The 24496-nt window shown below is 38.2% G+C and overlaps 2 protein-coding genes across 8 annotated transcripts; both read left to right on the top strand.

Moving 5' to 3' along the window:
• Positions 1-598: 598 nt before the first annotated feature.
• ces3 (carboxylesterase 3) lies at positions 599-7193 on the top strand. Its single transcript, XM_049722539.1, has 13 exons — positions 599-751; positions 944-1145; positions 1245-1383; positions 1827-1960; positions 2162-2315; positions 3074-3178; positions 3381-3482; positions 3550-3690; positions 3805-3885; positions 5016-5157; positions 5377-5526; positions 5618-5690; positions 6662-7193. The coding sequence occupies exons 1-13, from the start codon at positions 685-687 to the stop codon at positions 6843-6845; spliced, it is 1674 nt and encodes a 557-aa protein (XP_049578496.1). The 5' UTR covers positions 599-684; the 3' UTR covers positions 6846-7193.
• A 507-nt stretch (positions 7194-7700) lies between these two features.
• kiaa0513 (KIAA0513 ortholog) lies at positions 7701-24351 on the top strand. Of its 7 annotated transcripts, none has more exons than XM_049724271.2 (14): positions 7701-7808; positions 9274-9777; positions 10095-10194; positions 10409-10482; positions 10622-10692; positions 10850-11057; positions 11150-11190; positions 11325-11397; positions 11918-11995; positions 12211-12240; positions 14213-14293; positions 14648-14742; positions 21822-21929; positions 22816-23152. In XM_049724271.2, the coding sequence occupies exons 2-13, from the start codon at positions 9416-9418 to the stop codon at positions 21887-21889; spliced, it is 1281 nt and encodes a 426-aa protein (XP_049580228.1). In that variant the 5' UTR covers positions 7701-7808; positions 9274-9415; the 3' UTR covers positions 21890-21929; positions 22816-23152. The 7 variants fall into 7 exon arrangements, with proteins under 7 accessions (XP_049580228.1, XP_049580227.1, XP_049580226.1 ...); XM_049724270.2 differs by lacking the exon at positions 22816-23152 and adding an exon at positions 23644-24351 and having other exon boundaries at positions 7708-7841; XM_049724269.2 differs by having other exon boundaries at positions 7708-7841.
• The last annotated feature ends 145 nt before the right edge of the window (positions 24352-24496 follow it).

The following is a 24496-nucleotide window of genomic DNA, read 5'->3' on the forward strand; positions in this document are numbered from 1 at the left end:
CTACCTATCACCTTTTATGCACTTGCTGGAAAATATATTGTAAGCTTTGTCATTGGATTGACACAGCTTTCCCACCCTTTTGCAAAACAGTTACACTTTTTATTGATTATTTTGACGCAGCCGTCAACACAAAAGTGAGTTTAGTGTATAGTGTTTATAAAATCATAAGAAAAGCTGCACGGGACACCTACTATTTCTTGTAAAAGTTATGGTCAAATTCCAAATTGTATGACTTCAGGGGCGTTCAACTTATGGTTACACCATTCATAATAGCACAGAGTACACACTTGGTATAAACACAATTTCCGCCTTGCAGCTGTCTTCAACCAATAAGTTTAACATGACCTCAGCAAACTTAAAAAGTAGCCTATAGTTGCGTGAGTATTGAATTGCCCTTGTCTAGTCATTGGCAACAGATTCCACTTTTGGAGCTTGGAGTGGTTAAAAAACAGGGTTTGTCATTCACAACTGCGGTCAGAGTACTGTTTGTTCAGAGGAAGTCAAATCAATCAAATCAATGGAGAATTTGAGCAGTGGTGTTTGTGACGTTAAAAGTCGAAGTGTGTGTGTTTGCATGTGTGTGCGTGTGTGTGTGTGCTTGTGTAAATTTAAGGGGGATTCAAGAGGACCAGAACAAAAACAGGACTAGCATTCTTAAAGTGTCTAGTTTAGGGTACATTCAGGATGAGAATAATACTCTTCATTGCTTATCTGCTTTGTCCTGTAGCACTGAAAGCACAGGAAACACAAGGTAAGGTGCTTTAACTAACCTCTGTTCACTTTGCATAGTCAATGGAAAAGTTCATAAAACTGTAAGAAACTGTAAAAAACTGTAAAAAAAAAAAAAAAAAAAAACACAAAAAATTATATATATGTATATATATATATATATATATATAGTATGTGCATTTAGAAAAAGATTAACTGTCTTTCACCCTTTTAGGAAGAAGCATTGACCCTGTGGTCTCACTGACAAATGGCCAAATAAGAGGAGAAATTGTTTCTGTAAAAGGAACAACGATAAAAGTGAAACAGTTCCTGGGAATACCTTTTGCCCGCCCTCCAGTGGGGCACCTCCGTCTGGCTGCCCCCAACGATGCAGAGCCTTGGGAGGGGATCAGAGATGGCACACGCCAGCCTCCTATGTAAAATTTAATAACCACTTAATCATGAACTGACAGAAAGCATTACAAGATTTGCTTAATACAGCTTATAGATCTGACTTTCCCTTCTATTTTTTTCAGGTGCATTCAGGACTCTGATATAGTTGTGAATGTTTCCAGAATGATGTCAGTGGAATACACTCCACCAGAACTTTCAGAGGATTGTCTATATTTGAATGTATACACTCAAGCTGAGGCAAAAAGAGATGACAAACTGCCGGTAGGTTTAAGACATACATTCAGTGTAAACTTTCCTCAAAAGAAATTAAAACACATTAAATGAGCTGAAATCAACACATTGCTTTTATTTTATCTCGATCCGATATACAGCTTGAAACAAGATACATTTTGTGGGAATCCACTCAGTTTTCATGTGAGCAAAAGTATTAGTACATTGATTAATGCCGCACAAAATGTCTGATCGAGAGTTGGACCAACAAGAACTATTTTCGATAGATAGATAGATAGATAGATAGATAGATAGATAGATAGATAGATAGATAGATAGATAGATAGATAGATAGATAGATAGATAGATAGATAGATAGATAGATAGATAGATAGATAGATAGATAGATAGATAGATAGATAGATAGATAGATAGATAGATAGATAGATAGATAGATAGATAGATAGATAAATATACTGTTCTGTTATTGTCAGGTCATGGTGTGGCTCCATGGAGGTGGTCTCGTAATGGGAGCTGCCTCTCAGTATGATGGTGCGCCATTGACTGCTTATGAAAATATAGTGGTGGTTATCGTTCAGTATCGCCTCGGCATTCTGGGATTCCTAGGGTAAGACATCATCTTGTTCTTCACCTATGGTCAAAGAAATGTTCCTAATAATAAGCACAACAGTACATACTACAAGATGTTTTGTTCATTCGTACTTGCTTTGGTTTTGTATGGTCACTCATTTATTGTCCTGTTGGTTGGTAAAGTTTCCAATATGTTTTTGTGGTGAAATTACCTGAATAAAGTTCTGCATTCCAACAGAACTGGAGATGAACATCTGCGGGGGAACTGGGGTTTCTTGGACCAGCTAGCAGCTCTGAGGTGGGTGCAGGAAAATATTGAGGCCTTTGGTGGTGATCCTCAAGCTGTTACCGTTGCTGGCGAATCTGCAGGTGGCATCAGTGCTTCTATACTGGTAAAGAAAATAAATTGCAAACAGAAAATCACCAATAGAAGATTTTAGTAGGCTACTTGTCTACTTGAGTTTTCTAAGTAATTTTCTATATCATTTTTCTTTCTTTCTAATGACTTGGCATTCAGGTGATTCCTTTTCTAGCTTTGGGAAACACTCTCACGAGGCATTCATGGCGTGCCTAAAAATGACAGAGACACCGGAATGAGGATGTTGGCGTTGGGTCAAAACCTCCTATGACACAATTTGGTTAATTTGATATTTTTCACATCTATATTATTAATCCATCTACATGTGTTGGTGTTATTTTTACAAATTATTAAAGTATTAATGGCTTGCTGTCCTTGACCATGCTATGTTAATAATACTTGACATTTTTTAGTCTCCTGAAAAGTGATAATTTTGGCGGTATGAGGAATTCAGCCTGATGCCAGCGATATATTTCTTTTAAATATTAACGTAATCATGCCAACTATGGACAGTTCAGTCAAACAAAAAATAAGATTGACTTTGCTACCCTCCCTTCTCATCGAGAAAATTGTTCTAGTGCATTAAAAACGTCGTTTGCACGGTTTGCACATCCGTGTTCTTACTTTTCGTTAGCCCCAAAAACATTAACCAAATTCTTTTGGTGCATGACCAACACATGATATGGGAAACGACCATTTGAGGGGCACAGAAATGACATTATGCATCAGGCCACAATTTGGATAGCGGCGAGCCTGTTGTGTATTGATTTAATCAAAGATGTATTTCTTCAGACTCTGTCTCCGCAAGCTAAAGGATTGTTCCAAAGGGCAATTTTTCAAAGTGGAGTTGCAACAGTTGGAACTTACACTAGCAAGCATTCATCGGGTCTTGTCAAGGTATGTGACCTGAATCAGTTAGGTTTATCTTGCTTTGATTAGTACTGAGTCGAACATTTAAATCATGTTTCAAACCAAAGGTATGATCATTATTGTGGCCTGCTTAAATCACAATAAAAAATAAATAAATAAACAAATCAATTAACATGTGCATGCCATTTTATTTTGAATATTTAAATTTGCTGTTTGCTCACAACACCAGATTGTAGCCAACCTGACTGGATGTGATGACAATACATCACAGGAACTGGTTCAGTGCTTGAGAGGAAAGAGCAAAGAGGAGTTCGTTGATGCAACTAAAAAGGTAAATGGCACACATGCAGTATGTCAAAAAATCGATTTGAATGGAGTATTTTTAATACTGGGTTTAGATGAAAATTTACCTGGGAGGCGTGGTAGATGGCGTCTTTCTGACGAATACTGCTGAGGAGCTTCTAAAGAGAAAAGAAGTAATGGCAGTTCCAGTTATGATGGGAATAACCAACCATGAGTTTGGGTGGATTCTGCCGCAGGTAATACATTTCATTCCAAATATTAAAATAGTTCACAATTATAAATGCATTTATCTTCAAATGGATGTCAAACAAGTCATTTAAATCGGTACATATTTTTAATGTGGTTTGCAGAGTTTTGCTCTTCCTGGCTGGGAGAATGGTATGACCACAGAGTCTGTGCTGGCAGTGGTGAACATGTTCAATCCTGAAGGGGTGAGCTCCATGAAATTTGTTGTGAAAATTCTAATGACAAAAAAGACTTTACTTCAATTTGTACAAAGTTTTCGCACTTATCACTGAATTTGAATTCCTTACTATGAAAATCTAAGCAAATGGTAAATGAATGGGAAGACACCTAGAAGTGTTCTAAAATCTAAAACCAGGAAATTTCATTAAAGTGCCCAAAAATCAACAGGGTGACCCAAAATCAACTGCAACTGATCTGCTTTGACAAATATTTGCACATTCCAAAACTTCCTAATTTTTCAGCCCCCCCCCAAAAATAAAATCCATATTAGGACATTATTTACTCAGCATTTCTTGCCAGATTTAAACATTCCACTTCCAACACAAATAATTTTATCCGTCTAATTTTGCTGACAAAATTCATATGATTTCAAAAGCCAAAACTAAACAATTTTACATATTCACCTCCAGGTTCCGCAATTTTTGACTGATTCAACTTCAAGTTCAACTCAGTCCAAATCATTGTATGCCTATATCATTCCATATCATTCAATATCATTTGACATCATTTTATATTATCCCAAATAATTCCATAATTATTCTCAGCCTTCATATGCATTTTTTCCCGACATACATTTATTTGGGTTGACAGTAATAATGGCCCTCCGAAAGAAGCTATGACTACAACGCGACCCGCAAAAAAAATGAGTCAGCTTGGAAAATATGAACATTACCTAAACACTTCTATTTGTTTTCCCTAATCAAGGGGAGCAGTTCCCGGAATTTGTTTTTCCTTCGCACCGGCGATAAAGTTGGTTAGTGTAGTGTTTAAAATGAGATAAGGCAATCCTTTAATGATGCCGAGGGGGGAAACCCAGGGTCACAGTAGCACACTGGGCACAACAGAATCTTATGATTAAAAAAGAAAGAAAAACACAAAACACCACAAGGCAAAAAAAGGTGGGGGCTGCACGAACATTAAACATTAATGTCAAGTATGGGGCAGCAAAATATCAATATAAAAGTTTTTTTATTTTTACTTACGTAATTTGAATGACATCAATGTACTTTGGCGTGAATGTTAAGCTCTCATCATTTTTTTTTCACATTCAACATAAATGTGAACTCTAATGCACCAGCCCTTCGTTTTGGTTTAGGCCTCTTTAGCTAACGGACTCATCGTGGATGAATACCTGAAAACTGCCAAAACTCCACATGATATTAGAAACAAATTCACTGAACTCATGGGAGACCTCCTGATGACGCTACCTGTTGTCAAAGTGGCAGACTACCTCACAGGTCAGAAATAGCTTTATTTATACGTATATTATTAATATTAGCACCGTTTTTTTTAATCTGTGTGAATCATTGAGTGAGTTAAGAAATATTTCAGGCGTGCCTCTTATCTACAATAAACAAATGATGACAAGGTCATTGACAGTAATGACAAATTTGTTTAGCTCGTACATCCTTCGATTGACCTTGTCCATCCGTATCTAAATTGTCTTTCATGTTTAGATGCCGGCAATCCAGTTTACGTGTATGAATTTGGATATTGTGCTGGGATACACAAAGACTCCAGGCCCGATTTCGTGAAGGCGGATCATGGTGATGATGTCGGCTTTGTGTTTGGCGGATGTTTCTGGAGCGGAAATGTAAAAATGATCGGTATGTTGCATATAATAAACTGTCATGTTATGTTTGCCTCATGTTATTGTTTTCTGTTTGACTTATCTGATTCCCTTGGATGTATTTTCAGGAAACATTAGCAAAGAGGATGAACAACAGTGTTTAACTATAATGAAATACTGGGCCAATTTTGTCCGTGCTGGGTAAGTAAGAATGCGATAAAGCTAGCTAGAATTCCACCCATTCGTTTATTGATCTATCCACCGTTATACCCATGGTAACGATTTCTTGGGCGTGACCAAACAAACAAACAAAAAAGAAGCAGAATCAAAAGAAACATGAACACGAAAGTGATGAAAAGGCAAAGTTTTCTGTGGGGTGGAAAGGTGACACAATATCTGTGAAAGTGACCACGTGTGCACATGAACAGGTGGAGAGTGGAGTGTGTGCACATGCACACGTGTGAGCACACACTCATATTTGCTCATACCCTTTTCTCTAAGTGACTGTTTATGACACCATGAGCCGTCAGGGGTTACATAAAATAAAATACACAAATGTACAGAACCTTGCTCAAATACACTCACAACAGGAAAGGTGTATAAGTAAAATCTAAAAAGCAATGTTTTTCTCATCCTAATTGACTTTTCTGTCCCTTTTGTTTATTACAGTATCTCATGGTTTATTTCTATTACATGCACTGATGTGCTAGCGAACAGCCAATCAGAGTGATCAATTGTCACTGACAGGCTCAGTCTACGCCGTTTTGCATACTGCGATCCGATGCCTTGTTCATTCAAATCAAATCTAAAAAGTAGAATCACATAATTATCTTTTGATTCTTCATATTTGTAAACATTTATTTTTCCTGCTTGTATTATGAGTGTGCTAGTCAAGATTGGTGTATGTGTGAAACCTGATTGTGAATGGTAAACAATGACTTCTCTGCCATGTTAGTAGTTTAGTACGTTACTAATGGTTTTGAGTGGTGTGTACTGTAAAAATCAAATGACTGATTCTTTTATACTTTGCACGGAAGACTAAGATTTTCAGATGTGCATGATGCCCTTTAGAATAAATAAACAAATAAAAAACTAATAAAATACAAACAAACAAATAAAAAACTACATGAATGAATTGCAATGATGTTTTTTTTTCTTTTTTTCCTCATTAGCTCACCCAATGGCCCAGGGCTGGCTGCTTGGCCTCAGTATGACAGGCAGAAGCAGGAGTACATGGAGCTTGACGTGAAGCAAACCGTAAGAGAGAAACTGAAGAAGGACAGAGTCCATTTTGCAACGGTCACCCTGCCCCAGAAAGTGGAAATGCTAGCTGCAGCTGCTACATCTGGAAACTGAACTGGTTGTAGTGTCCTTTTTTACTACTTGACGACGACAGATATGTTGGCCGGTGATCTGAGACCTGGAAACTGTGATGTCATTTTCAGTTGACAGTTGGCAAAATAGATGGATAAAAACAGCAGGATTTTGCCTCTTTAATTCATATTCCACAAACGAAACATTGATCAGAACACCGTGTTTTGACTAGTTTGGCTGCATAGAACATAATATCATAAAGAAAATTTAGGGGTTGACTTCAATTTTTCAATATCTTCACTTGTCTCCACAGTACTCAAGTATGTAATAAAAACATCCATCCATCCATGGTCTGAAACATCCCGGAGAAATAAAGGAACTTGACAAAGTCATAGTTTCCTGCTGTGCATATATGTTTTTAATTTGTACATGTACAGTTACCGTACATACAATATACACTGTTTGCTACAGAGTCACTTAATGAGGTGCAAAAGGGGAAAAAGTCAAAGGTTAAAAAAAAAAAAAACTTTCAGTTACATTTGCACAGTAGGAAGAATTAAGAGTGAAGAATTAAGTTTTGAATGTTCTCTTTTAAGGTATATCTGAGTGCTACTTAAATATTCACGTCCATCATGTCAGAACCATCAGGACAAATTAGGTGCAAAGTGTAAATCTAACTTCAGGATGCTGATGTAATATACTCTGATTTTTTTGTTTTTCTGAAAAAAACGAACAAAAGTATTTCGTAACTATGGCAACGGGATGGCTGTCAGGGCCCCGGTTTGTTAGGTCGTTCATCGACGTCATCCTGGATCATTTTCCATATGCGCGCTGGCTATTGGTTGTCCTGATCAAACGTCACGTGAGTTTACCTCGCGTCATTCCATTCTTGCGCATGCTCACTTCCACAAAACAAGAGCGAAGAGCCACACCAGCAGCAAAAGCGAAAACATTGGACGGCAGAGAGGAGCAGCCCCCTTTCCAGGCAGCAAAGCTCCCTCTATTGTACGAACATTTCTACTTTCTGATTCGTAACATGTACGTACGCATATTTATTATATATGCCTCAAGCTTCCGCAGAGTTTCGTGTTTGAAAGCATTTTGAAATGTTGTTGTTTGAATGGTGTCCGAGTTATTCGTCCCGTCCAGTGCTGTCAGGGCGTTTTTTTTTTGGCAACCGATATAGATATTTGACTACAATTGTTTAGCCAGTGTTTGACCTCTTAACGAAATCAAGTTGTCATCGTATTCCGTAAAAAAAATGGCTACGCAAGTGACGCTTATCACACTGTATCGTGCAACCTTCCAGGAAACGTCAAGCAGCGTTTTTCTGTTTATTTAGTGCTGCTTCCTTTATCAGCAGCTCTGCGCCCAGCTTAAGCTCTCAGGTTCAAATTACAAGTCTGTAGTGATGACTTATACTTTTCTTTAACCTTGCCCATAAAAGCAGATTTTTATTTCTCTCTGATAAGTAAGTATTGCTACTACATTGGGATGGCTTGATAGTCGCTTCTAAATAGAACAGTTTATTGACACTTCATCTTTTTCTCCCATTTTATCTCTAGTCTGTCTGCAAACACAGGAAACAAGTCATGTTTCTGTCATATTGTGAATAATAGGTTGACATAAAACGTTTTTGAGGTCGATTATAATGAGGAAAAAAACCTAGGCATTGCAAATATGAGTTTAGTTTTGAAGCATATACTATATTTCTGTGTCGACCAATTTTTGCGGTCGACTAAACGGACTTTTTCTCCAAGTCCTAATTATAATGAATAATAATTAATTATATAATTACCTCTTGCAGAGTCACTCAAAAGAGGCAATTAAATATACTTGTACAACACTTTCATTGAAACTAATTTGAATGTGCACAAGTTTCCATAATGTGTCCACTGAGCGTATGTTTGCGGTCTTATTGTAATTAAACCAGACGTCACTGCATGAAATCAAATAAATTATACTTCTCACATAGTCTATGGTGGTACTCATTCTCACCTCCTATATCATCTGTCAACTACTTCTGCTTGTCCTCCGTTTATTGTAGCATGTGACGCTGTGAAGTTGTCACCCAGCCTGATTGTTGTGCCTCTTTGAGAGATTAGAGTGCTGCTTTTAGTTTTAGCAGTCATGTGTTTGTTTTTTGTTTTTTATAGAACTCAATTGCAGTGCTTACCAACCTTTATTGAGACGATGCATTTAGATTACACACAGGGATAAAAATCTCGCGGCACACCACTTAGCATGCACAACCAACACTGATTGTTCAAGAACTCAAATCCCACGTTCGGCATTGGTTCCATCTGTCAGAAAACTTCTGGGATGCCAGAGAGCACTTAGCTGGAAATTTGTCAAGCGCTATACCCATTGTTCACAGTTTCCAGTAACTGTTATTCTTTTCCAGTAATCAGATGCCAGACCTTCATTTTAAAGCGACTATTATGTAACAGCTTCTTTCTTTTGTTTCCAGATGCCAAGTGTTTGTGATGCCCATATCACCCGAACGAAGCCTCATGCAGCCTCACTTGCAGCCACAATTTTGTTCCTGCAGAGCACTTAGTAGGTCGATCTGAAACCTAAGAGGAAAGAACCAGCGGAGTCTATCTATCGCAATGGACAACCTCATAGACTTTGAGCCTACAAGTCTCAACGGGGCGAGAGACAACCCTCAGGCCCGTTCCGACTTTCTGTCCCCAGAGCACCCGTCCTCCAGATTTGCTCAACAACCTGTACTCCCTGAGCCAATCGCTCCCACCGAGTGCAGTTCTTATCACATTCCTGAAGATGAAGAGGAAAACGTAAGTGATGCAACAGAGTCTGCGGACAGTGAGAATGACATGGATCCACCTTCAACCATGTGGGAACTTAGACGGTCGTCATCCTCATCCGTTCATAGTAATGAGGACATTGATGCTGAGACCTTAGAGAGGAGAGAGTTTATGAAGATTTATGTGGAGAAAGTGTTTCATGGAAGGTAAGGCACGTTATTGATCATGCAAGGTTAGTCTAGTACAGGGGTTTTCAACTGGTTTTGTCCAAGGGACCATCATTATAACCAAGAAGCAACTCGGGGTGCAGTGACTTCCAGATCCAGCAGATGGTGCTAAGACTTTGTGTATTTTACATTCTAAGGTTGAGGAACCTTCATTTGTACATTTTCAGATTTCTGTTGTGGAAGCTTTAGAGGTCTTCGTGCCGCTGGTGTCATAAAATTTTTAATATGTGTTTTTTTCAATCATTGTTTATGTAATTAAACTGTAGAATTGTGTTTTCAATGTTGTCTTTGGACAGGCAGGACTTGGACCAGGAAGAGATAGCTCGTTTTGGACAGCTATGCACTGGCGAGAATGGCAAAGGCAGGGAATGGTTTGCAAAATACGTCAGTGCACAGGTAAACAAGAAGAATCGAATGACTCTAAGAACAATATAGTTTTGCTACACTGCCTTTACCAGATACCAAATGACGGAAGTGTGACATTTTTCTCTCACCAGAACCATTTAGTGTGTGTTAACTGACAAATCCTCTCTGAAAATCATCAAATCTGTCTACTGTATCAGAAATGCATGAAATATTTTTCATTTTAAATGTTCTTTTCCCTCCTCAGCGCTGCCACTCTAAATGTGTGAGTGAAGCTACCTTTTATCGACTGGTGCAGTCGTTTGCAGTCGTGCTTTTTGAGTAAGTCAATTTGTGGCGCCCATTTGACAGTCAGATAATTTATGGCTAAGTAATATTTTTAGAATTTTACAGTAATGTATGACTATTGCTGTTTGAATCAAGTGCAAGTGTTATAATGTGTGTGTGTTTTTTTCCCCAGATGTTACCAAATGGATGACTACAGCCCAGCCAAAAACCTCATGACCATGTGCTTTACATACTACTATATTGGTAAATTAATTTTTTTCCCTCTGACGAAAATTCAAATATTTGCAACCAACATACTGGTTGAACACTCGGAGACTTATATAAATATGTAAAAGAGCAACATCAGAATAGAGTGGGAGGTTGTTTATTGATAGTTTTTTTGTTTTGTTTTTCTGTGAAGGAAAATCCCAGCCATCTCCTGCAGAGCTCCTGGAGCGAGGTGGTCCTCCAGCTGGACTGGACTCATATTTAAACAAGGCCAACTCCTGGCTCTCCGTTAAGAAAGACGCTGCCGAGCGCCTCCTCAAGAACTCATCAAAAACTGATGTTAAAGGCTTTTTCGGAGGCTTAGAAAGCAAACTGAGAAGCTCAATAACTCCAAAGACAGAGTAAGCAAATATACTTCCTTGTTTTGGACAATCTCTTAAACGTAATCCATGTTTGTCATTTAACGTATCTTTTCCTTTTACATTCACTTCAGGAATGGTGAAAATCCAGTTGAGACAAAACCCAAATTAACAGGTAAACGGCATTGAAATTTCATTGGGGTTGTGTGTGTGTGTGTGTCTGCATTTGTTCTAAATAAAAAAAGAATCTTCTTGGATTACTGCATTCATTTTTCTTTGACAACAATAAACACATTCTTTTCACCCTAGTGTCAGAGGCGCCGGAGGAAAAGAAGGGAGAAAAGGTTTACTTGTACACCCATCTGAAGCAGCAACCTATCTGGTATTTGTTGTTTTTCCATTTGCCCATTTAAGAGATACAGAACGTCTACAACAAAACAGAAAAGAAACAAGTCTTAAAATAGCAGACAAGCTTCACTTTGACTTAGTTCCCTTTAGTGGTGTCGTGGAAGATCTGCAAGTTGGTTGAGTGAAGTTAGCGTCGCACACTTTTTCCTCACCTTGACATTAGCCATATGGCTAAAAAAGTTCATGATAACTAAAAGAACATTGGCATTCAGACTTAAGTGCGTTGATATGAATTAGTTCTTCCTACTTAGAGGAGAATTTTCAGATTAGACTTGAAGTGTTTGAATGCTAAATTGTCAACTCACTTTCACGTCATAACTGTTGGAAGTCTTTTATGTCGATGTACCAAAAAAAAAAAAAAAAAAAAAATATATATATATATATATATATATATATATATATATATATATATATATACATATATATATATATCCCTTTAAATCTGATAAGAAATTCTTTTGAAGTAACAAGAACTTGTTATTGGCTCTTGTCAGGCATACGTTGCGATTTTGGAACGCTGCATTCTTCGATGCGGTTCATTGTGAGCGGAAAAAGAGGTCGCCAACAACAAGGTGAGTCTAAAAGTCATAGAAGGCCAGATGAGTAATTGACTAATTGAATTGATTGTCTAGATTATTTTATATTGAATTGGTTGTTAAAATTGTAAAAAAAACTTTCATGTGTGTGCCTGCGTGTGTCTGGGCAAAGTGTCCTCCTCTTTCTTCTACACGCCCTCTTTCTGCATGTCGACTTAATCCTTGTCTTCTTGTGCCTTGCTGCCGAGCAGGGGAACGCAAGATGGAAAGAAAGATCAGAGGTCTGTCTCCCATTTGTCTGCTGCTTTCGAAAGGCCATTCCAAAAAGAAAGAGCAGGGTTTTTGAAATTTATCAGAAAAAATTAATACTCTCGTGGCTGTCTTGTTTTTTTGCGCATGGCTTCATGTGATTCCTAAGGTTCTTTGTAATGGAATGATTTTTTTTTAGTATGTTAAACACTAGTTTGTAGTTTAGTTGTTTTCTTTTGAGGTGTGCGGCTCCATTTTCATCGTGGCCAGCGCAAGTCTAGCGTCAAGTGCAATCTAGTTGTGCGCACGAGAGTTTTCGTATTTTCATAGTCGGGCGTTCACGTCGTGGGAGTGCCTCCACTCATTCGCTTTTAAGGCAGTTCAAATGAGGCGTGCGGTCTTTATGGTGGGAGCTTAACAGACTTGGTGATCATACTGGTGATCGTCTCGCACAGAGTTCGTTTAACGTGGCCACTTGGAGACCACCTTCCACCCCTGATCGCCCATCTACGAAAATAGAGCCCCTGGACTTTAAAATACCCAAGCAGTTAGGAAAATAGATGGAAGTTGAACTATAGTTTGAAATGAAAATGACTTTGACTGGGTTAGGGTTGAACTTGTAAGTGGGAGCTTGTACAATATTTTTAAAGACTGTTTAATTTAATAGTTTTCTGTTTGCACCGGACACACAGTGCTTAAAAATATATAAAATAATCGGTCAAAGAGAAATGATCCATCGTCATTAATGCCAACGTCCGATTTTGAGCCGACAAACGTGTCGTACACAAACGTAGCCGATTTGAGCGGTCTTGACGTGTTGTAGCCTACTCAACGATTGGTTGGTCTGCATCTGAGCCTGCTCAGTGGGCTTCAGAAATGAGACGAGAAGTTATTATAGTAGCAGATTTCATAACGGTTCATCAGGAGTTCATCAGGTAAAAGTATTGAAGTATTGATTATTGTTGCGAAGCATATTTGAAACTCATTCCAATTTTATTTTTCCCTTTATTCCTTTTTTCCGTGTCCTACTTTATATCCATTTGTCTTTGTTTGGCATCTGTTGGCATGTACTCATGGTTTGTCTGACAATCTGTGTGCTTTCTGACGCTGAAATGATCTCTTGCTTCTTGTTTATTTTCAAGTGAAGGTTCTTTAACCAACAATTGATGTCATAAAAGTGCTGCGGAGGCATTGTCCGGAAATATATTTTCTGTATATTGTGAGCCAACAGATCCTCTGCTTGCTGTTCACTATTGCTTCACAGCTCAGTGCATCATTTTCCCCTTTTATGTATGATGTGTTTTTTTTTTTTTTTTTCTAACAAACGCAAGGAAACATTCTGCTGCTATTTTGCCATTTCACAGCAACAGTTTTCACAAAAGCAGCAAATGCACCAGAAATGTTGAAATGTTATACGTGTTTATTTAATTTCCTGATATGTTGAAAGGGACATAGCCCACTTCCCTACCTGTGGTGTCTTTCAACAAGATGTCATTCATGGTGTTTAATCCATAAATAGCCAATCAGATTCCTCTTCATCATCATGATGTTTCACATTTTGACATCTGATCTTACTGTCGTTGTTGGATCGCAACATAAGAACATGAAGGGACACCGAAAGGGGAACTTTATTTATAAAAGAAAGAATTTTGCCATTCAGTTCCTTTTTAGACTAGTGTGAAAAGTACTGAAACATTGAAGTTTAAAAGTCAGTTGTAAAGTTTACAATACATCACGGTGCAGCGGTAGCCCAATATCTTTCATTTTTTCTGAGTGGTCTGTCTATGACAATAATGCCTCTTAGTGATTAATTGCTATTCTTTTTCGTCCTATCTTCTTTCCCACTGATCTTATTTTTAATCTTTTTACATCCAATAAATCAGAATCTATGGATATTCTAATCGTCTATTTGAAAAGTGGCATTGTTTAACATCCATCCTTGGCCTGGCCTTTTCTCTTTTTTGGGAGAATTCAAATTCATGGCAAACTTTTTTCTGTCAACAGGGAAAAGTGGTGTCACATGACCCAGGAGGAAAGAGACGACAGCTCCAAAATGGATGAGAACATTGCCTTTGGCCAGCTAGGGTAAGGAAGGGTGGAAAAACGTGGAAATGCGACCTTTTGTTTAGCAGTTTTGTTGCAGATCTTTTCGAATCCTTTTTGTATGACCGCAAATGGAAAAACTTTGACTGCATCGTGTCAGGTACTCAAGAGAACTGCAGCCAAAAAAAACAAACCAAAAAAAAAAACCCACCCACCCGCTCTGTAATTTTTTAACTGGTAAAGATGCCGGTTGATGATGTTATCATGACTGGTCAAAACAAAAAGTTTGGTCGGTTTGTACAACTTGCCATATCGGCCAATCAGCTCCAAGTATTGTACCGTATGCCCTGCATTTCCCGAGTCGATCGCCTCTTTGCTTTTGTGTGTCTTTTTCAGGACATTTACTCACAACATGCTGGCATTTGGGCTCAGTAAAAAACTCTGTGGCGATTTTCTGAAAAAGCAGGCTGTCATTGGAAATCTAGATAAAGGTACCGTAATACATTTTAAAATATACATATATGATGTAGTATAGGATATAGTAATATACATAAGCTATTGGTGTTACTTTGAGTGTGACACTTTGCCAGCGATCGAGTTCTCATGCATCTTATGACCACTTGCTCTCAACTGACCTATATTGAAATTGTTTTCCAAGAATGCCAAAGTGACATCATTTAAATCCTTACAGAACAGTACAAGTTGTTAAGTGACCATATTGAGAAAATGGCGACAGAGTGAGGGTCACGACGACGTGCCGAATTTCAAAGTCTCCGGTCTTCGCTTCACGTACGCCTAACGAGTGTCAAGTGGAATGGAAAACACATTACTGTAGTGAACTGTATCATAGCTGTAGCGAAGCTTATCCGTCCATTTTGAGTGTGCTATTCTGAACACACCCTACATCAGCAATAATACATCATCATCAGCTGTAATATTGAAAATATTTACCGTGTAGCAACTGTGTGTAGCCTGAAAAATCCTATCTGCCTCTGTGTTGCAACTGTACAGTATACAATGCAATAAGCTCTTGTAACTGGTTTCATCTGCCACAACTAAATGACTGAATATCTTTCCCAACCCTCATGAGCGCTCCATAACACCGTACATTGACAAAAAAAAAAAAAAAAAATCCAACTTTTAGAGTAGCATTTAAAATGGAGGAAAGTTTGGGCAAAAAAATAATCATAGAAAAAGGAACATTTCAGTCTGAAGCTTGATAAGCCTGATTAATTCATTAAATCAGAGCTCTATGGCCAGCGGGAGATAGCATAAAGACTGTTCAGTTCCAGGATCTAGCTGTTACGTAATGTCTAATTATCTATATAAGTGAGGTCTGACCGTTTCAACAATTACCGTAGTTTGCAGTTACTTGCTGAATTAAACTGCACTGTCATCGTCACAATTGAAGTGCACCGTCATCGATCATTGTTACGATTCAGGGTTGCGGGTGCCGAGGTTGGTCAATTATCATCCAGAATTGTTTCAAGCAAATATTTCATAGTATTGCTCAATAAATATACATGGGTCTTGAGTCGCGCTGTCACTGTTTTTCGAATCGATTATCGTTCCAGCGATTAGTCGGATTTTATTTTGCATTAAAGTGCAGAGGTGTCAAGTAAAATTGACTAACCATGAAGTTAGTTAATAAAATTTCAATTATGAACTATGAAGGGAACAAGTTCTTTTTAAAACATTTTAACTGAACCTTGAACTATTTTTTTTTAAATGTTCCACAAATGCTTTTCCAATTTCAAAAACGTAATCATGTAAATAATCATGATTTCAATATCGAACAAAATAATTGCGATTTTGATTTTAACCCCTAATCGAGCAGCCCTACTATGTATATATATTTTTATTTGTGCCTTAACCTTCCAAACAAGTCTTGATCAATGCTGATTTAAGAAGCGCGACCAACTAAACTTCCTCCAGTAGTGTTTTTCTAGATGGAAGCACAATAAGTGCTTTTAAATGCTTGTTACAGTTGCTTGAGCAAATTGTGGGCAGGCTTTATCAAGCTCAACGTTCCGTGAATTACTATTTGTAGGCGTACTGGTTGTGATCCATGAGAAATATGAATGTCTGTCACTCTGTAGTTGATCCCACCTATGTTATCCATTCTAATTTCAAATATTTATGTATTAATTAGTAAATGTCCCCTTACATGATGTTGCACATACAGAATGCCCTTCATCTTTGCCAGATTGCACTGTTTTTATGACTTTATTATTCGTTTATTTTCAACTGTCACTTACTGTGTGTGCTCCAATGTTGCTACCAGGATATTAATGGGGAAACCTGCGTGCGTGTGTAAGGTTGACCTCACTATGTGGCAGCTTCAATTTATTTTTTATTTTACACCTATTTTGCTGCTGATCACAATACTCGTGTTAATATGGCGTTTGAAGCATTTATTTGTATAATGTAGTCTTTATATGTACAGTACATGATACTCTTGCCTTTGCTTTTGATAGTTCCTTCCAGTATCCAGCCAGATCCCCCTGAATTTACAAATTGGTGCTGCAAAATGTTTTCACGGACAGGGAGGAATTAATTAAGATATCAAAATAAGTAAGGAATTCAATTGATAATTTAACCTCATAGCAAAGAATACAGTGGTTGTTTTTTTTTTATGCATGGACAAGTCGATGTGAAATCAAGATGCTGTAATAAATGTATTTTTGTTGAGGTTTTGTGTGTGATCAGTTCAGGATAAATGGATGGATAGATAGATAGACTTCAAAACTAAAAATGGGATTTGGTTAGCATGCCCAGTGAGAGAAAACAACCAAGTAGATACCATAAGTCACTCAACTACATTCTGAGATGTCTTACCATCGTATCTTTTTACCTGACTTGAGAATGTATCAGTTACAATAACCTTGATGTTTTCTGAGAAACATTGAAACTTATCCAATTATCATAACGAAGCCATGACTCTAATGAGAGTTGTGTGGTTAGCAGAAAAATCAAAACCATGTCAGGCTGAGCAAAGAGAACCAGCTTAAAAAAATACCGCACACCAAAAGCGTTTCTCTGAGTGCATACGTGTGATTGTGAGCGCTTGTATATGGTCGTGTCAATAGACGTGAGGTGTTGATGAGGAGCCTCTGTCGCTGTACAATGTGCTGGAGTGTTTCAGTGTTTGCGTTGTAGTTGGAGCTGCCTGCACTCAGTGCCGCGTATAAATAAACAGCGGTCGCATTGACTGCACTCTGATTGGCCATTCTGTAACAAGCTCTGGAAAAGCCAGTTTGCAATGTCACAGCATGAACAACCTCCTCCATCTAATTAACACCAGACCTTTGCACAAGGGACAACCACGTCATATGTATCGGCATATTCATGCTCATCCAAGTAGATGTCTGAATTTAAAAAAATAAAATGACATCCTGATAATGTCTTTAATCAATATCTTTGCATAAGTATTTTTTGGGACTTTATGTGTCACCTTCTGGAACTGCCATGTGAATGAATTATGACTTCACTGCTCCTGTTTTTTTGTATCATCCACGTTTATCTAAAAAGTATTTTTTTACTGTATTCACGTTCAAAATTTCTTTGTTCCAAAATTATAGTTACAAACTTCCTGAATAATGAAAGTCTTGTCAAACTGACCCAATTAATTCAATTCAGGGCTGAAAACATTACTGTATTCTCATGAATGACCTCTTTAATAATCTCTTCTGAATGCATTTTTATTAGCTTCACTTTAAATGTTTTAGTCTCCTCTTTTACTTGCGTTTTTAATGTTGCTAACCCTGAAAAAGACCACAAAGGCAGTTGATATCTACGTAACAATTTTTTAAATTTAAATTTACTATATTAATCAGTGTTGAATAAAAAGAGGTGAATTTTAATACTTTTGTTCATTTAGTTGATGTTAGAGCTTTGCAAAACTATGGCAGATACACAACTTTTGGGACTGAAAATCAAGGTGGTCATTAAATGTCTTTCCATTAATTTGACATTAATCAAACCTGAATTGGATTCTTTTTTTAATTGACTTTAACACCTCTGTCTTTGTTCAGCCACGCAAAAAGCAAAAATATATTTAATCCCTTTCCTGAAGGCTCATTAATTACATTGCTCGGTGACTCTGTGACACAGCCCGCTGTACTTTTTCAACAAAACGAATACATTCGGTGTCCCTCTAACATTAACACAGTCAGCAAACATGTTAAAATTGTACACGAGCAGCTGTACAATATAAATCTTAGGTAGTTTGTTTTAGCTTACTGCTCAAGATGCAGTGAGGTCGTGAGCATGTTTACATATGTGTGTACAGAGGGGGTGGTGGCCCTTAGTGACGAAGCTCCGCCTCGTCGTTGGATTAAACGTCAGGGTGGTCCCAGTCGTGGGATGGTAATCCTGCTGTCCCTTTAGCAGTGTTCATACAAACACACACGCTCACATACACAAACATAAGTATTCATTAAACATTTATCAGAGTAAACTTTTACGCAAAATCAAATATTTTCACATTTCAGGGTAAATATTTCGTCTTAATAAAATTCTTACACGGATTTCATGTTAGCTAAAACTGACTGCATTAATGCTATCCAATTGACCGATGCAAACAATTACATCCTTGGTATTAAGATATTTAAATCCCAACAGGTTTCTTATTTTGATGAACACAATTCCCTTTTAGAAGATGTGTTGTCAGCTTTTCTGCAATTGTTTCTGCTATTGATAAGGTTGCGACAGCTTGGGTTCTCGTTTCAAACGCCACATTTGATCTTTCTGTCTGTAAATTCTTTTGAAGCTGTTTCCTCAAGGTTTTTAGAGGATGTAGCTCACCAGACTAATCCATCCAACTCCTCTTATGACTCTGTTCCTCCTCCTTTCTTTCATGAAGTGCTCTGGAGTAGCGGTCAATCGGTTTTGGCCTTCATTTGTATTCCAGCGTAGTCCTCGAATATTCTCAACATGCCGTAGTGCAACCCCTGCTCAAGAACTTTGGTCTTGAATTTTACACCCATGTCCAAGATGGTGAAATGATCTCTCATGTTTAATGACAATATTAGAACCATAGTGCTTATGTTGCATGATATTAAAAAGGATTCCCACAATGATAATAACCAATTTAGGCAGCCCTTTTGTGATGCAATATGCAATGATTTGGTCCGTACATTACCACTGTCTGTAGACCAAAATATAAAAATCTGATTTTTACTTTAAGGATAGCAACAAACGAAGCTGGGTGCATCGTCAGAAATCCCCCTTACAGCAAGCTCCCCCTTTCTTTATTATAAGGTCTATTATTATAAGGTTCTTTTTGTCGAAATGAATTAATGTGTCAGCTTCTGTTGCATGGCCCATATTTCTCATTGGTCATTAAAAAATATTTATGTTACTCCCAATTTGCACATGTTGACTCTGTATCGAGGAGAAACAACAATTCTGTTGTTTGATTAGCAATTAATGATGTTCACTCACTTGTTTGTCTTACCGGTTTATGTCAAATAAAAAGGTATAGTGATCAAATAGATCAGGACGCTTGAACCAGCATGTTTTTAAAGTTGGTGATATTTTAGATGAGCTATTGCAGAGTGCGAGGAAAAAGTATGTGAACTCTTTGGAATATCAAAAATGCTTGCAATAATTTATCAAAAACATTTGTCTGATCCTTATCTTAAACAAATATAACTATGAAACCATACAAACAATTCTATATTTTCATAACCACTCAGAGAGATGCCTTGAAAAAATTATTTAAGAATTGATAAATACCAAAAGGTCAAGCAAACAAACAATGCAAATAAATGAAAAAGTGTTATAGCCAAAGCTTACCCATTGGACACATTTGTTTTCTTATGGTATCTCAAACACCGCGATATGTTTTTTTTTTTTTTTTTGCCAGTGCTACGTCTCATGAAGATCTTTTACAATACAAACACTCACCATCAGATAACAGTAACCAGCGTTTATGAGTCCCTTTCTTGATACAGCACTTCAGAGAAAACAAAAATGCAGATGGATGGATGATTTGTTGAATTACTAATGTACACAAAGAGCAAAGAAATTAACGCAATGATTTTTCTGTTCTATTTCTATAAATATCTGTTTCTCCATTCTTTCCCCTCTGACATTTTAGCATGTTTTGTTTACAAAACACACACACAGAAAAAGAAACAATAGTATAAACAGGAAATGTGTCTAACTGTGAGTTGGTCATCTTTAAATATTTTTATTTCAACAAACATTCCTGATTTGCACAGCCCTGCAGGGCCAAGCTTTCTCAGGCCACTGGGTGTCCGAGCTGTAAAATTATATTTAGATTGGCAAACGATGCTGTCAGCTGACTGGACTGATTTCATGCGGGTGTTGTAAATATAGCAGAAGTTAAAGTACATTTATCACATGCTATGGAATTTCAATAAATTGTACTTCATAATAACAATAATGATACTATCAATTGAATCAAAATTCTGTTTTAACTTTTATTCTGAAACTTAAACATATCATATCCTAATTTGGATAGTTTTCCACAATTACAAAGTGGCCAGGTTTATCGATACTTCTTAAACTCTGCAAATCAAAGAATGGACCAAAATCAAGCTATTCAATTTAGTGGTCCTTTTTTTTAATTATTATTTTACACACTGAATTCACAGCAGATGAAAATAAATGGTCATGCATGGATTAAAATCTTACTTGCAGGATTACAAAAGACAAAATGTAGAAATAGCTATGTCAAATATATGGTACATTATACTTTGGAACATGTTATCTTATTTCAGAAGAGAAAACATTATATGAGAGGCTTCTAAACAGACTGAGCCATGTAGAAGAATGTCCATCCATCCATTATCTGAACCGTGGATCCTCACAAGGGTCGCGAGATTGAATGTTTGCATTTTAAAATAATCAAGTCTGCATTTGCATAGAATTTGCATAATACAGTGATACAGTTGTGGCAGTGTGCCATGAAAGATCTTCAGATGCATGAAGTTCCTTTTATTGGTCCAAAGGTTAGCTCAGAATTATTTCATCATTTCTAATAAATCATTGTTTTTATTTTTGTGGCACTAGTTTGATGGTGTGCCTTGAAATCTAAGCCCCCCCCCCCCCCCCCCCCCCAAAAAAAAAGTTGAGAATCACGGTTTGAATCAATAATATTCTAAATCTGTCATTATTGAGATTTGTAAGGCAGAATTTGATCTGGACAAGAGAGTGACAAATAAGAGCAAAATGGAAATCCCATTTGGTAGAAGTGATGCTGTCGAGTTTCCAAAAACATGTTTGGAGCGACACCAGTACGTTGGCGCTGCGAGCCCAGGTCACCTTCACTTTTTGCAAGGATGCTCTCAATGCTGAACGCCGTGCATTTGTCCTTGCTGGGAACGCTTGATTTTGGAGCCAAATGTGCAAGAAGAGAAGTGGAGTTGTTGTCACCGGGAATTTGCAAGCTGAGTCTTGGTGCGCCCTGCGTCCGCGGTGAAATGTACCTCTGGTCCAGCTTCCTCCTGTTTTGCTTCCCGGCGTGACATCCTTTCTTTCTGCGGCTTTGCTGTTGAATTGAGTCTGGTTGCGTTTCAATTCTCTGTGCGTTCTGCCTCAGCGTCATCTCCACCACCAAGGAAGATGAACTGGAATGGTCCCTCACGGAGGATGACGAGGAACCTTTAGCGCGCTCCTGTTGACTCTTCACCTTCCTCTTCCTCCGCCGGTAATTGCCGTTCTCAAACATGTTGGAGTATTTGGTATCCAGCGTCCAGTAGCTGCCTTTACCGGGTCGACCCTTCTCCCTGGGCACCTTGATGAAGCAGTCGTTAAGTGAAAGGTTGTGGCGGATGGAGTTCTGCCAGCCCTGCTTGTTATCGTGGTAAAATGGGAATCGGTCCATGATGAATTGGTAGATGCCGCTGAGCGTGGCGCGCTGCTCCGGCGTGCTCTTGATTGCCATGGCGATCAGGGCGATGTAACTGTAAGGGGGCTTCTGGGGGGGTTCCTGGCGGGCCGACACGACGCTCAAAGCGGCGGGGACCACCCCATCGTTGTCTCCTCTGTACAAGTAGATGAGCGGAGGTGCGGAGAAGTTCAGTGCGGAGGCTGGCACGCCGAATCTCGCCATACATCCGCGGTAGAGCGTCATGACGCAAAGTTCGAGCACTCTGGAGTGAGCCCCAGAGTAGAAGTGCGCTTCAGACTCATGTGCTCTACTAAATAAATGTTAATCACTGTTGTACTTTTGCTCCGTTTATGTTGATTTTGCGCCGGAAAATAAATTGTCCACCCTAAACCGTCGGTGCCGTTTTAGCCCACCCACATTAATTAAAATTTCATTGCAGCCAATGTGCCCCCCACCCCCTTGTTCCCCCACTTGGCTCCACGACCAATCAGGTGCCGCTTTATTTCCTCATCTGTTTATAGAATTAGTCGCTTGATAAGTCTGCCCACCCAAGTTGAATCAAGCTGTGTTTATTTGGAAAAATTTCCGGCCACCCAATACATAAACGCACTGATGTGCTGTTTGAAATTTCACGTCCACCCTTGACGCTGAGTCTTGCTCGCACAGAAAGAACAAGCAAACACCGCAGACTTTTTTTTTCTAGGTCTTGCTGTGGGTTCACTCAGACAAAAACGTGGATGAAACGAATGCTATCCATCCATCCATCCATCCATCCATCCATCCATCCATCCATCCATCCATCCATCCATCCATCCATCCATCCATCCATCCATCCATCCATCCATCCATCCATCCATCCATCCATCCATTGACCAAAATTCTCCAACTATATTGCAAATATAATATATACTGGTCACATGGATGCAGGAAAAAAAAAACGAGTGTTACTAACTAATGAAATTAAAGAGCGTTATCAGATTTCCCATTGTTCCCCAGATTTTGCCTGTTCCTACCATTACTTCAAGATTCAAAAGTTTTTATTCGCCATGTTTGAGCGTGCCAAACAAGGAATTTGATTTCGGTAAATCACAGCCTCTGTTCAACATTTAGGTGACTTTTTTTTTTTTTTTTTTTAGTTGTTTGGTACATTTCTCAAATTATAATTGAATGACTCTAAATTTTAACATCATTGCATCACTTGTGCACATCAAAACGTAATTTCTCATTTCTTGGAACAAGTTGGAAATCCTTTAATTGCATTACAGTGTTGGCAGCTAGCATAACACACGAGTGGAGAAGTACAAATAGAACTACAGCAACAATAATGTTCCAATTACATTATCATAAAAATAAGTAATAGACTCGTCTGCACATTGACTGCTTTTATCAAACCTGGAGGAAACAGATTGTGATATTTTTCATTCTCATTCGTAGGCTACAGTCAGACCCTGGGCCCAATTGCCTTACAAGGACAAATTGAAAAGTGTATTTTGTCATAGAAGCCTTATACTAGGATTTTTCCTGTTTATAGGTCAAAGGAGTATTATAACAACTTTACAAGTGCTCACAGCTGGCTCGTGCTTACATTGGCTTTTGGAAGACTTCAGCGAATAAACCTACAAACTCAGAATGTACTCTGTTTGTGTCTCAGCAGATGATGATTCAATGTAGCAAAAGAAATAATACTAACATGCAAGTAAGTACACAAGTCAGCATGCAGACTGACTGGTGGAACTTTTACACTCTGCATTGTGCAGAAGATATTAGGACTTGTACTGATGATCTGTTGCAACTATGACTAAATTGTCTGATGTGTCTTTCAAAAGTGTAGATTTTTAATAGGCTGTAGCATTTTCAACAATAACAATATTCTGTAATAAAATAATTCATAGTCCAGACATGGCCGGCAGGGTGATGTAATGGTTACCCAGCATGGGGTGACTTGCAGATCCTGGTTGGTGGCTCGAAGGGTGCCATAACAGATGGTTGATATTGGCCTATATCAATATATTCTATCGGAAACCCATATCAACACTGTCATGGTGGGGGATTCATTCAGGGCTCTGCCATTTTTGCTTTTATGTTTTGTTGTGGTTGTTGTTAGTGTGAATTTTAACAGAAGGACACTTCATCCCTATCCTGCCTGTTGTTTTCTTCCTGTTGTCTGCGTTCTGACGTGCAGTAAATCGGAACATAAGCGACACCTGCTGGACATGTTGAAGAATACAATAATCCTGACTTTCCAATAGTATCACGTTGTTACATTGTTTTATCGATTGCTTTGACCTGTTTGAAGAAATCTGGGAACCTCTCAGTCTTTACTATCAAGACACTTGATGAGATGAAATGTGTTAAGCCATTCTCTTTTGAAAATTTTCTTTTGT

Source organism: Syngnathus scovelli, chromosome 6 (genome assembly GCF_024217435.2).
Source record: "Syngnathus scovelli strain Florida chromosome 6, RoL_Ssco_1.2, whole genome shotgun sequence".
Lineage (NCBI taxonomy): Eukaryota > Metazoa > Chordata > Actinopteri > Syngnathiformes > Syngnathidae > Syngnathus > Syngnathus scovelli.

What these genes read in the sequence shown, in the direction of transcription:
- ces3 (XM_049722539.1), top strand. Translation starts at nt 685, where the DNA reads ATGAGAATAATACTCTTCATTGCTTATCTGCTTTGTCCTGTAGCACTG. An exon ending in AAAGAGATGACAAACTGCCG is followed by an intron (nt 1,384 to 1,826) that starts GTAGGTTTAAGA and finishes TGTTATTGTCAG; the next exon opens with GTCATGGTGTGGCTCCATGG. An exon ending in CGGAAATGTAAAAATGATCG is followed by an intron (nt 5,527 to 5,617) that starts GTATGTTGCATA and finishes ATGTATTTTCAG; the next exon opens with GAAACATTAGCAAAGAGGAT.
- kiaa0513 (XM_049724271.2), top strand. Translation starts at nt 9,416, where the DNA reads ATGGACAACCTCATAGACTTTGAGCCTACAAGTCTCAACGGGGCGAGA. An exon ending in TTTGCAGTCGTGCTTTTTGA is followed by an intron (nt 10,483 to 10,621) that starts GTAAGTCAATTT and finishes TTTTTTCCCCAG; the next exon opens with ATGTTACCAAATGGATGACT. An exon ending in TCAATAACTCCAAAGACAGA is followed by an intron (nt 11,058 to 11,149) that starts GTAAGCAAATAT and finishes CATTCACTTCAG; the next exon opens with GAATGGTGAAAATCCAGTTG.